At 35.3% G+C, this 14,147-nt stretch overlaps 2 protein-coding genes across 4 annotated transcripts in view; one reads left to right on the plus strand and one right to left on the minus strand.

Moving 5' to 3' along the window:
* The window catches only part of RSPH14 (radial spoke head 14 homolog), a 105,406-nt gene that overhangs the window by 1,840 nt on the left and 89,419 nt on the right, over positions 1 to 14,147 (plus strand). Inside the window, exons 2-3 of the mRNA XM_069795156.1 lie at positions 841 to 943; positions 1,144 to 1,262. Coding sequence (XP_069651257.1) covers positions 841 to 943; positions 1,144 to 1,262 — 222 coding nt within the window. The remainder of the gene's footprint in view (positions 1 to 840; positions 944 to 1,143; positions 1,263 to 14,147) is intronic.
* Positions 9,240 to 14,147, minus strand: part of GNAZ (G protein subunit alpha z) — a 75,122-nt gene continuing 70,214 nt past the window's right edge. For all 3 annotated transcript variants that reach the window (XM_009919353.2, XM_069795154.1, XM_069795155.1), the window contains one exon: positions 9,240 to 11,314. In XM_009919353.2, coding sequence (XP_009917655.1) covers positions 10,970 to 11,314 — 345 coding nt within the window. In that variant the 3' untranslated portion in view covers positions 9,240 to 10,969. The remainder of the gene's footprint in view (positions 11,315 to 14,147) is intronic.

Consider the following 14,147-nt stretch of genomic DNA (forward strand, 5'->3'; position numbering starts at 1 on the left):
AACAAACCCCCCCCCTGGAATTTCATAAGAAATTAAGATACAAGACAATATAACCAAATTTATCACACTCATTAGGATTATATCTGGCTACCACTATTTTCAAAAGCTTTTATCCCAGCACTTGGAAAAATCCTAAATTTGGATTTTGGAAAAAAACCCACAAGCTTATTTTCACAATTTCTAGCAGTCTGTTGTGTATCTACATAGCTCATTATGTAACACTGAAGAAGTCCTCTGGTTTGCTTTTTTCTCCATTTACTTCGTATTTTTTTCCTCATAAAAGATACCAATAATCATGTTCAAAATTTAGTAAGTTATTGTTTGATTAACATTAACTGCTGAAGCAATGCGAGATTGTTGTTTGGGGGTTTTTCTTGGTCAGTGCTGTGTGTGTATACACATAATCATTAATGGTTCACCAAATTTATTTCTATGTGTGAAAAGCAATGCTGTGTGTTTTTACATAGCCCATGCTACTCCTAAAGAAAGTTTAAAAAAAGTAGGTGTCAATCCTGCAAACACATGCTTTTCTAAAAACATCAATAACTCCACTGACTTGAGTTATTTTTAGAGTTATATCACTTCATAAATATTTGCAAGATTAGGATTTAACTTGATACAGAAGTCAGCAGCTTGTTTGTAGCATGGCATTTTTGGCAGTAGGCCTTGAAACTTGAAAGTTTCTTCCCTACTTGAGATAAGACAATGAGAGTTTCACTGTCAGGACAAGATGAAAATTCTGATTGTTTGCACTTCAACTTGTGAGATAAAAATGAGTATTGCTATTTCAAATTAATGCTGAAGGTAAGAAACGCTAAAATTAACTGTTGTGTCTCATAGGATTCTTGGATAACCTGAAGACTTTGCTGCTACATCATGACAGTACTGTCCGACAAAAAACAACAGAAATCCTCTATATAATGGCTATGCATAATGTTGGCAGGTAGGTGTAATTCCAGAGTTTACTGAATGGTGTGGGAAATGATAAAGATGTTTCAGTAAGAAATAAGAACAGAATTTCTAAATTTTGGCAAAATGATATATGCAATGTAAATAAGAGTATTTAGTTAAGATTAAGCATCTCACAAATATATATGAGTTTTATTATGCTTAGTTAAATCTGTCCTCCCATGTTGTTTGTAGGCAAGGGTTGATACAAAGTGGAATGATTTCTGCCCTCACTGAGCTCTTGGATGATCCAATAGATATCTGTCGGAAGAACACACATCAGATTTTTGAAATGATGGCAAAATTACATGAAGGTAGGGATTTTTTCAGTAGTTAAGTATTCAAATGGGCAAAGCAGATAGGTGAATTTACCTGATTCCTTATGTAAAATCTTCCAGATTTATTTTATTCTATTTTCCTTGAAAATCATATTTAAAAACAGTATCTTTTCTATTTTTGGTCATCTTAATTTTCTTTAGTTAGTTTTCCTATAATTTATTCTTTGGGTTATAGCAGAAAATTTTAAAAGGTATGACTGTCATCTTTTCTATTGGTGGAGACAACTATGTGTTCTAGAGCTGTTTTTGCACTTCTAAAAATTTGCAAATTGTATAATAATAGTGAGAATACTTAACCAAAATACAGAAAATGCTTTACACAGATAACAAGTGAAATGCCCCATGTTAACATAATACATCTGTGGATAGTCCTGTCTATGTATTGATGGGACTGATCCTGCTAGATCTGTTAATTTTCATAGGTCTTACGCAAGTTAAGGCTACCTGCTCAAGATACAGGTTGTGTGGACTGCACGCTTGAATTTGTATTTCAGAATTTTGCATCAAAAATTCACTTTGTCCTCTTCTGTTCAAAATTATGATCAGCTGTTCATCATGGTGCACTAATTTCAAAGCACACAGGGTTTGTGGAAAGTTTTTCTTGTGTTAGAACCTACAAATTTTGTGAAATTTGTTTTATGCCTTCCCTGTTCCTTGCAAGCACTGCTGTAGGAAGTGGCAAATGAGCAAGTAAGGGCACCATCTATTGTGCTATGTATTCCACAGATAAGGTATTAACATGTTGTTGACCTTAGGCTCATGGGCACTGTTTCTTAAATGTACGCTTTGACATTGCTTTCAGGTGGTGAATTTAAAAAAACCAAACAAACCCAAACCAAAAAACCTGGGGGTGATGCAAGGAATAATGAAGAAGTTTGCCTTTTCTAATATTTTATTCAAATATTGTTTGCCCTTAGGTAATATTGTTAAATGGACTTGGTAAGATGTGAAGTTAAAAATGTGATAAACTACACCTAACTTCAGATGTCAAATTGAGCTAGTCACCCTATGCTTCCAGCAGGAGAAAAGTAGTATCTAAAGGGGCAAAAAGTCTGACATATCATAGGTGCTTAGTTTAGGATGAGATGAGTTCTGCTCTGGCGATATCCATTTATGTCCAGTGAGGTAAACAGAAGCTGGGTTGATTACATCTGTCAGGCATCTAGCTTTTAAATGCTTCAGTCTAGATCGAGTAATCGAAGCTGAGAATTTGTCTTTGACTTCCCAGAAGAATAGGTCGTTGTACCTTTTACATGCTTTCTTTATATTTAATAAATATATTTATAGTTTCTGAAACTTTTATACACCGAGGGAATTTATGCCGATTTGTTACTTTTATTTCTAGATTCTTTGATTATAATTTCAATAGTTTTCTAATCTGAACATTAGTCTTAAACTTTTCCAGGTGATGAAAATTATAATTTTAAAAATAAAATTTCATTAGATAGAAATTATCAATTAAAAAGCCACAGTATTTAAATTCATGGGAAAGTATCTCATCTGAGGAATTCTTAAAAAAGAATGCTTAAAAAAGAATTAAATGAATGCTTAAAGCCTTGCTGAGTGAGTGTACATGAATTCAAAAAATACAGATGTATTTTTACATGCATGCAACCCTTTTTAGAGTTCTAAATAATTGAATCCATATTAAGGATATTAATATGGTGGGCTAAACAGCTTTGTGAACATCACTATAGAAAACCAGACTTTCTGTTAATTTAATTTCACTAGCCATTTTACAGATTTTTCAAAGCCAACGAGACAGGAACTTGGCTTAAGTAAATTTTGACCTGTCTGCCTTAAAAGAATTCTGTCTCTTACCTGTCTAGACAGATAGATACCATCCTGTAAGTATGTGGATCATAACAGATACTTATGGGAGAAGAAAACTTAACAGAAGTAAATAAAGTTGCAAAATTTTTGTAGATCACTGTTAATCATTAACCATTCAGCCATACTGGCTAAGACCTTATTCTTAGCCCTTTTGGAACTGCCTAATTCAGTAATAAGCCTTGCTGTTCTATCCCTGCTGTACTGAACTTTATTATTAACTCTAACCTTCAGATGTGGCTAGATTTCTGGTAGGCCAATGCAGGAAGTTACCACTTGTCTCCTTTTGCTGATGGCATTTTCAGGTGTGTGCATGATGCACAACTTAAGTTGACTGGAAAGGTTTCAGTTTAAACAGGGAAACTGCCTCAGGGTTTGGTGGCTGCTGTACATACCATTTTAGATATGAATTTGAGACTTATGGATATAAACTACAACTAATGTTACATACATCTCCCAAAACTCAGAGCATTAACTAAGTAGGTTGGAAGTTTAGTTACATAAGCAGAAAACATTCACTGGAGGCTGAATAAAAGTTCCGGAGGGGGACGGGGGACAATTTTTAAAAAAAAACTATCCATGTGGCCCTGAGAGGAAATGAGGGCTTTTTTTCCAGTGTTTGCAGTTAGACACTTTCTAAAAAGCAGGGACTGAAAACAAGTGCTATATAGAAAGCATTTTATTAGAACCATCATTTCTATTTAGAGACTTACTGTAGCAGTAAGCAACACTAGCTCTTGGTGGTGCCAAAACATAAAACATTACTTAAGAAATCCACATAAATCAAAATACTTTGCCCAAACCAGAGGATATATCATGGTGCACCATACTGCCACTCAGGTCTACTCCCATTGTTCCGTCTTTTCCTTGCAGGCATTTGAATATGTCATCTTAGGTCAGGAGCCACTGATGGGAACTGTCACAACTGTAAAACCAGTTTGGTGATAATCAGGAAATGTGAGATTATACTATACAAGAAGAAATCAAGACACCTTCTAGAGTGGAAGGATTATCCAACCCCAGCTGAGAACTCAGCAAAAGCTGAGAGCTAGCTGCAGCAGTATCTCTCCTCAAAACCTTGCCTTTCATTGAAGGCAAAGGATTCACAGTAGCTCTGTAGTGAGCAGGAGCCTCTGCCAGACAAAAACCAGCTTCCAAATCATGTTACAGTCCCAGCTTAGTGAAAGTTGCCTATATTTACAAGAAAGGCTACAATTCTCTGAGTGGTAGCTGCTTTTCAGTGAGGCTTCTCGAGCTAAGACTGATACCAGTTTCTTCATTTGACCTCTCTCACTTCAGGTCCTGGTGGCAGGTAAGAACCAGGTTTTTCAAATCAAATTAACATCAAGACTTGTTTTGGGGAATGGTTCCGGAGTTTTGTCTCCAAAAAGCAGAAAAGAATAATTAGTATGAAAAGAAGGCATTTAAATAATTGTAAAATTAGTTATTTGGTAAATTCTGTGCATCAGTGCCTTCATTGCAATTTCCTTGTAAATGTAAGTAAGGAGAGTTACTTTATTAGAAACCTGATAATTGTCTTTTTAATAAATTTTTTCCTTTGATTAATTTTCAACATTTAGTGTAATCCTAATATATTTGCAGTGATCATGCTCTCTATTCATGCAGGCCGACTTTTTCCCTACTTCTCCCCCCCCCCTTCTATTTGTAGAAAATTAAAAATGAGTGTAGAGGAACTGTTTACATCTGTGAAGCAAGCAGAATTTCATCTTTATCTTCTGATCGTATATTCGAATCTCTCAGAGAGCATGATGTGTCTAGCAGTCTCTTTATAGCTTGCTTGAGTCACACCTTTCTAGGTGAAATTCTCTTCCAAAGCTTAATTTCTTCAGCTATGAAATAATGCCAGATTTTGACCTTTTCCTCTGTCAATGTTTGTGCTATTAAAAGCCTCCAAGACTTGTTCAGGATAGAAGTCCTTCACTAGATTAAGTTAGTCTTGCACAGCTTTCTACAAACTAGATTTTTTTTTTTGGGGGGGGGGGGGGGAGTGGGGAGTGGGGTGGAGGAAGAAGAGAAAAAACCTGTGATCCTCAGCCTGTCAGGTGTGTACAGTCTATAAGATCAGTGGTGTAGAAGCTGAACTAGCATGTTGTCTGTGAAAGCATCTCTGAGTAATTACCCTTGGAAAAAGGTGTTTTTCCAAGCCATGTATTCTTTTTATTTAGATAAACATATATATGAAAATATACACGCCTGTATTTAAGGGTTGGAAGATAACTCCTTGAGCAGAATTGTGTTACTGTAGAAGGGACTCATATACAGATGGCTACTTACAAGAAAAACAAAAAGGTTCTAAAACTGTTTTCTTTGTTATGAGACAATTTAGGGAATTATCAGGGAGAACAGTAGAAATTTTCCAATAGGTAGTTAAGTCACAAGGCCTAACATAATTCATTTGACATATTACAGGTATAGAAATAGTCTCTGCCTGGTAATTCAGCCTTCTTCAGCTAGCCAAGAAACTGTCTTCCTCTCTGCATTCACTTCTACGCTTCACATCCAGATAGTGATATAGGGTGTAACTTGTATCAGCTGAAGGAAGTCAGCAACTAATATGCCATTCCACAGATAGATTTCTGATGTTTTCTAGAGCTGAGGTAATTTACAGGGCCAATAAAGCAGTGTGTTCCAGACTAGGCAAAAAGGAACATAAGCTGTACAAGCATTTGGCATTAAGTGTAGTTTTTGTTAAGTGGGAAGTGGTCAGTGACTCCAGTTAGCAATATGCGAGGCCACCTGGTCTTTCTCCAAACAGGAGTAATTTAGGAAAATGTGGTTATTTTAAGCAAATCCACTTGCAGACTATTTTTGTATACCAGTATCCTCCATGAACAGTGGGATCATTAAAAACTAAAAGGTGGGAAAATCCACAAAGATGGGAGAACACTGAGGAGTAACATTTCCAGAAGAACCAACAACTTAGTGGCAAGAATTAATGGGCAGAAGAAAGGCAAAAATAAGATAGATATATGTATTTAATGGAGGATAGAAGAGGGAGAAGAACCAGCAGCAGGAGAAAATTAAGAACATTGGAAAAATTAATAGCAAAACTTTCACTTTTTGTGAAAACAATTAGTTGACATACAATACTTAATGTTAGTGAAAGGGTGTTATGCAATGATAAATGACCTGGGTGATAACAACTGCAAAAATAGTTCTAGGAAAAAAAGTCTTTCACTAGGATATGGTTAATACTGGAAGAGTTTAATAGTTCTTACCCATCATCTGTCCTGTCTTTTATGGGTACTTAATCCTTTTAGACAAAGATTGAGGTGGATTGGATGGGGCAATGGATTTTTAAGCTTGCCAGAACCTCTATTTGGGAAAAGTCCAAGAGATAATATTTCTCCTACTTTACTGACCCTCACTGTCTCCACTATTCCACCCTTGGAAAATCATAACCAATTGCATCTGTGGATAAGGACTGTTTAAGGATACCTTTTTCCCTTTGAAACTTGTTTTGCTGTATGGAGTGCAAATGATAAAAGGACAGATGGCATTCTTATTGCAGCAGATGGAACATCTCTTCTGTGAATGTCATTGTTGCCCAGGTGAAGTGAAATCCCAGCTGTATTAATGCAGTTTTCAGGTGGCAGTGCACTGCATCACTGATAAACCTGAGAACTGAGAAAATAGATGCAAATTTAATTGCATGATTTACCCAGGTGGACAACTAAGAGTCAAGGGATTTCATTTCAGCACCTGTCTTTGGCCAAGACTTTTTAGTTTTAACTTCCCTGTGCCTCAGTTTTCTTATACAATCACTTTACTTCTGTGTAAAACAGAATTTTAACATCTTGAATTCTTCAGATAGAAAAGAGTAACCATGAGTTACTCAGAATACTAAGATGAAAAACATCATAAGAATTAAATGATTAGAGTGTTAATAGTAAGGAATTGCTATTCAGAGAACATGATTATGTGAATTGTTTATTTAAACTTAATTACTTACTGCTTTATTCCTCCCCATGCCTATACTTTTCTTAAGCCAAGTAGGAACACATGGCAGTGCTTCAATTTCTTTCCTCCTTCCCAAGATAGCCTTCATTCAATAAGAAATATAACTGACTCCTTTTCTTCAGAAATACCCTTAGGCCTTTGCTAAAATATCCTAGGTTTGCCACTTCTATTGTAGGTTGCCTGCAATGCTTATGTTGGAAGGACTGTCTTAGCTAAATAAAGATTAATTTTTTAATATAAAATGTCTCTTACCCTCCTCCTAACTGACTACACTTTTGTTTTAGTTTTCCTATTCATCTTTCTTACCTTGAAGCTATGCTTTAATGAATGCAGGTGTTTTCTTGTTACTTCTTTCACTAGTCTGAAATGGCCACAGTACCATGAAAGCTAGAACTGAAGGAGGCATAACATCTAATAGTCCATTCATTGAAAAAGGAAGCTCTGACTCATTTTATACCTTTTTCACAATTCAACTGGATAATAATAGGATATTACACTACAGAAAGCAATTTAGGCTAGGAATACCACGCAATTTCTCAAGTAAATGATAGCACTTTAATGGTAAACAAAGTTTAGAGGATCCTGTACTAGCTCTACAGACTGTACTAGCAGTTACCACATTTAGCTTTTAGTAAACTCACCAAGTCAAGCAGCCTGACAGCAAATATCACAAGGAGGCAATAGTATCTTCTCATTACAAGTAAGACCTAAATATGCCTTATGTGGCATGACAACCTTTTATACCTCAAGGCGCAGCCTCATTGGCTCTTTTGCCTCTATTATTCAGCTGTAACAGTTGACAGGGAGTGCTTAAAGGGGCTCTGTGTCTTTCAGTACAGGGATAAAATACCTCCTTCAAAATTAGACAGATTTTTTCCCCATTATTGATTATGTCTGGACTGAAGAGTTTTCAAAGTCTTAACCCATGACATGAGCCTCAGAAAATATTTTTTGTTATGGTTGCATTCTCTAGCAAGGTTGAAAATTACTATTGCTTGAACCACTACCTTCAAGAGTATTGTAGTTGTCTTGGCAGTCCCAGCTCATCATTAGCTTGAGTCTCCAGGTCACTTAGAAAAATCCTACCTTGAATCTAGGTATCCTCAAACAGGTCAAAAGAAGGGTTCTTAAACTTAAAGTAAGAAAGATTAGGATGTTCTGATGCATTTTGTAGAAATGCTGAGAAGCAAAGGAATGAAACTATCCAAGCACTATCAAATATTTTCAGCTGGTCTCAGAAATGATTAATGGGGTGAAAGGTCCTAAGTCAAATTCTGGTTAAACTCCAGGGATATTATTTATCTAGCATCCTCTAACAAGTGATTTTTATGAGGTTATGCTTTTGTACAAGAGTTGCACCTTTTCTTAATGTACATCCAGACTTCTAAATATTTCAGAGGATGCTCTAGAAGAACCTTGTTATAGTCTGAATGGATGGAATTTTCAAGAAAACTTAAATGAAAAACCATCAATAAGACTTATGCTGATAGATCACCCTATATGGTCACTTTAAAAAAATATTTAGATTTTTCTTAATGTCTAATTTTTCACAAGCATGAGCCAGACAGTATTTCGGATTGATTTTGGAGACTTGCTGAGAGCTCAGTAGTACAAAGATGTGAACATATTTTTTCAAGTTTTTTTCAATCTTTAAATACAGGTTTGGGATACCATCTTAGGTGCTATTCAAAAATTTGTATATGTTCTTATACCTAGACATGTATTTCTAAGCATAGACATCGGTGCAAAGTACCTACTTGTGTAAGACAATATGCAGGTAGGCTTCTTATGTATCTTGCAGATACTATGGAAGTTTCTTTCCTGGTATTTCCTATAGATCTTGATCTAAAACTTCTTTCCTAAAATTGCTACTAACCGTCTCCCCCCAAAATATAACAATAGCATGCATTCAGAATTTGTAAATATGCTAAATGGGAGCACATCCCTTAAATCTTGCTGAGTTGCTCAAATGTAATTGCTTAAGATTGAAACTGCTGCATGTTGGTGAATAAACTGAGGAAAAAGATCTGGAGCAAATAAACAAAACTTAGCAGTCTGTCATAAAGGAAAGAAAACTTCACAAACATCCAATTAAGTAACTGTCATAACACTAATTAATGAACACACTATAGACACGTTCCATATCATTTGTATTATTTATTTTTTTTAAGTGGACAATTTAAATGTTGATGTTATTAACCATTTTGTTTTAAATTTCTTAGAGCCCTTGGCTGAGATTTCTTGCACTAATCATAGTACATAGGGGGAACAAAAGTAGAAGGTTATCTTCCAGTGTGCATGTGTGTCTGTGTTTCTGTGTACATATGTGCTTTACAATTATCAAACATATATTTACACACCAACTTTACACTGAAGTCTTTCAGAAGTCTTTTCTATGGCAGGGGAAAGAATCAACTGACCAAAGGCTTAGGTCTATATGATCCATTTGAGATTTTCCAGTATAGTCCCACAGAGCTTCTTATGCATTCAAACTTTTGCCGGAATGTTACTCCATCCAGTAGTGTTTCTTTATGAGATGAAACCTGGAGCTGAGGAATGCATCTCTTCAGTTTCCTTAACTTCACTAAACTGTAAATAATTTAAATTATTAAATTGAAATATCAAGACATTTAGTTATTGTTCGTATCGCTCATCTTTAACCTTCTAATAATACATCACATTTTTAAAATAATTAAAAAAAACAACAAAAAAAGACTTTGGAGGCTATATACTACACAATCTCCATGGCTCCTGCTTCTTGGGAAATCTGTTACAATATTACAATTCCCAGAATGTATTTGGAGCAGTGGAACAGAATTGTCCGTTGGCAACTTTCACATTCAGCAATCCAGACACTACAACAATAATTTAAAAAATTGCTTTGTGATTTATTTTTTCTATCTGTATTAAAAAAGGAACACTAACCTACTTAAATATAGTTTGGTTTTTATGAAACACCACAAGATTTGGCAAAAAAAGATGTAAAAGAAGACTGTTTTGATGTATAAAACTCCTTACCAGTAGAAGAAACACTGACCTTGATTTGGCCTATTCATAGATTCATTTCATGTAGTTTTGCTGCATATTTGAAGCCTTAAAGAGCCAAAAGAGCTGCTAGTCAGTTTGGAAATCACAGAACAGTTACGCACCAACAATTCCTTTAACAGGCAAGGTGTCCATGATAAACAGTAAAGTAAAGCAGAAGTGTGTACATAGTATATGCTGTGAGTCATGTGCATGTGCATACATGATGTATGTGTATATACTGTTTGGCTGCGTGTACCAATATTGTGGGTGCATGCCCATTCTTTACAAATTTAAGTAGTATTTTGCTTAAACTCTCCTGTTCTGTAGCTTCTGGTTTGAACTAGCTTTTCTCTCCACACCCTGCAAATGACTTAATCTATCAGTCACCAGCTTTATATCTTCACGTCAGTAAAATTTTAGGACAACTGGATGAAGAATTATTTCTTACATAGAACATGATAACACTCCCACTGTAGGAAATGGAATGAAACAAATAGAATAAAAGTGCAGTGACTGTGGTGAAAACATCTCCACAGAGTTAGGCCTCAATCTCTTTTTGTTTTCGTTTGGGGTTTTTGAGTTGTTCGTTGGGTTTTTTTTACTGGGGTTGGGGGTGGGGTGTTGTGTGGGTTTTTTGGGAGAGGAGGCCTTCACTCTCCAGAACATGTATTTTTGAAAAATGATGTAGCGGGTTAAGGGGGCATAAGAGGAACTGTGTACATACATCAGATTTCCCCTTTTCTCTCCTTGGGCTACTAAGCATTGCCCCATTTTTTTCCACTAGAAGTGGAAGTGGTTAGCCCCTTTTTTATCCCTTCAGGAAAACAGATTAAGCCCAAGGATTCTTAGCAGAGGCCAATATATTTGAGATTGTTCTGAATGATGACATCTGTCACTGCATCAAAGACAAATTGTATGTTACTAGTATCAGTGGCGCAGGTGAAGTGTGAGTAGATCTCCTTGGTCTCCTTGTTGCGATTCAAGTCCTCAAACTGGCGTTGTATGTAGACTGCTGCCTCCTCATAAGTGTTTTGGCCTTTGTATTCAGCAAAGCAGACTGTTAAGGGGATGCGTCGGATTTTTTCTGCCAGCAGATCTTTCTTATTCAAAAAAAGGATGAGGGAGGTGTTGATAAACCAATTGTTGTTGCAGATAGAATCAAAGAGACGCAAACTTTCTGCCATTCGACTCTGCAGGAGAGGAAACAACAGTGTCAACAGTAGTGTTCTGCATAACTGTGAAAAGCACATAAAATACATTATTATGTCTATCAATGAGCAAAATCTGCTTTTAGAAACAACTTTTGTTTTATTTGGTGACTGTACATCTTACCTGATCATGAAATTTCAGGGATCTTAATTCACTTATTTGGTTACAATACATTTCACCACAGACTACCTCTTCCTTTATTTTTTAAAACATTTGGCAACTATGGAGGAAAGTCTAAAACTGAAGATCTAGAAACAATAGGTCTAACTTGGGAAAACATGGTTGTGTTCAAGCTTAGGTTTGCACTATAAACAAATTCTTTAAATAAAAGGTATGAGTAATTTCTAAGGATTTCACACTAGAGAAACATTCTGCTGTTAATAAAAATACAGAACTACTACAGCACAATTGTAACAGTGCATCATTAGATATGTAGTTTAGCACGCTATACATACTCAGAATTTTTTCCTTGCCTTACTTCTCCTCATTGTATAATGGTACACAAGAAATTGAAAGAATACACAAGAACCACATTCTACTGTGGTGGGACAACTTGTATACTTTCAGGTGAAAGCTGAGTTTAGCTAGATGTGTTTAATATCTTTCTGTCTGCTGCCCTGAGTAGGCAGATTCCATTTATGAACAATTTAGGATAACCACCACCATTACATATTTGGAAATAACAATCCAATGCCGCTATAAACTGAAAGCAGAAAGGTCCGTTAGAAATCAACGGCCGTCTTGAATTTTCCTGACGCGTTCCTGCTGCGACACACACTCAGGATGCAGCTGGAGCTGTCCATGGTACCAAGTGCTCTTGGAAGGCTGAGTTTATTGCTCGGTTTACACCTATACATAGGTGTAAACAGATATAATGTTTTGAATAGAAAATATTCTAGATGATTAAAATAAATATCACTCAAGTATCGTCAAAAGTAGATACAGAAAATATCTTAACTAGGCCTTTTTGCTAAGGTCAATGTTTTCCAGCATGTTACAACTTAGATCTTTTTTTCTGTTAGGTTTCATTGGCAAATCAGCATTATCATCATCTGACTAACTTTAGTCAGATATTTGTCTATCATGAAAATTTTTTAAGGTATGCACTCATATTTTCTATTTAAAAGAAAACATATCTTTTAACTAAGTCATCCTATTCATGTTTAGAGAATGTTGATAAGCATGGCATTTTACAATTAAGCAACAAGGTTCCATTCCAATATTTTTCAATACCCAGCAATAATTTTTATTAATAGAACTATAATTCTTGAATAAGTGGACCTTTATTCTGTTGCAGTTCATCTGTGTTCATGTACTGCTGAAAGTAGGAAAAGGATATATGACTGAAAATTTGGAATCAGTTTTTTCTGTACAGCAAATGTATTAGGAAAAATGTCTAGAAACAAATATTCACAAAACAAGGTACATTTTAAAACATTGGAAATTATACAGATTCCAAAGATTTCATAGACTTTGAGACAGAGGTAACGTAGGCTAAAAATTGGAATTCTTGCAGTGATGTCTGTTTAAATATTTTTTTAACTAGAAGAGTCTTTTAGCTGTGTGCCAGTTATTCTCTTGAAAATTAACATCAACTAATGTTTCAACTTCATGATAATGCTGTTTGCTATTTTGACCTCCATGGGCCAGTTTCATATCAGATTCCAAAGCCTTAGTTATGCTCTTTCATCATTCCCATCTAATCCTCTTCATACACCCCAAAACAATTTTTGCAATTTTTGAGTATCTTTAAAATCTCAGAATGCTGTAAGGCATATCTACTTGTTGTAGACCTGATCCAATGCATAACTCTCAAAATAATTTCAAGTAGGTAAGCCAATGTGATGTTAATGACAGCATGAAATTCAGTATTTCTACTCACATGTCCAGATGAATTGATTTTGTATGGGAAACATTTCTGTAAAGCTTTTAGCTCTTACCCAAATGACAGGCCTAGAGTTAATATTTAGCCTAGAGCTAAAATATTAGCTATTGTTCCTTCTCAGTTCTCTTTTTTGTTTTGTTTAGGCTTTATACTGTTGAAAACATTGTTGTGAGGAATCATGGTTTATTCCTGTCTTATCTTCAACAGTCCTTCCCTCTGTTTTGAGATAACACTAAGATTTATTGCACCATGGTCACAAGATGCAAAGAATCCTTGTACAGTCAGCTGTGTAAAGTCTGCTTGCTGATAAACCATGGATAAAATATGAAGAAAGCTTTTCATATAGAGCAATATAGATTAAAATCTTCCTTGAAAACAATAAACAAGCTAAATATCTATGGAAATTTTTTCCATGTTAAGTTTCCATAAAGAGATGCATATATTCAGATGATTATTCTTTAAACTGATCTCTCCAAAAGCTGTACAAAAACTGTTCAGATCGCTGTTTCATGTATTTGTGAAGTCTGGTTTCTTTAATTCAATGTATCTTTCACCTTTTTTTTTCCCTTCAGACAAAGTGAATTTGCAATACTGTCCTGCTAAATTAGGAAAATAAATCCTGTTCTGTTTAGAGTATCACTTTCACTATTCTCAGATCATGAGATTGCATAGGATTTAATATAATTTCTTCAGCTTAGTCCATATAACGAATTTAAATAAGATTAGGCATTATCAATCAGCATTAGTTCATGATGGAAGGGAGGGGTATTGTGAATGATGGGCATCATTAATGATATATCAGGATACAGTTCCAAATCCTCGCAGACTGTTGTCTTTGGTCTCACTTTGTATTATATAGTGGATAGTTTCATAACATGTACAGATCATGAATTTATTGTCTTCAGAGGAGTCATCAGAGGAAGAGCAGC

Source organism: Haliaeetus albicilla, chromosome 10 (genome assembly GCF_947461875.1).
Source record: "Haliaeetus albicilla chromosome 10, bHalAlb1.1, whole genome shotgun sequence".
NCBI classification, from domain to species: Eukaryota; Metazoa; Chordata; class Aves; order Accipitriformes; family Accipitridae; genus Haliaeetus; species Haliaeetus albicilla.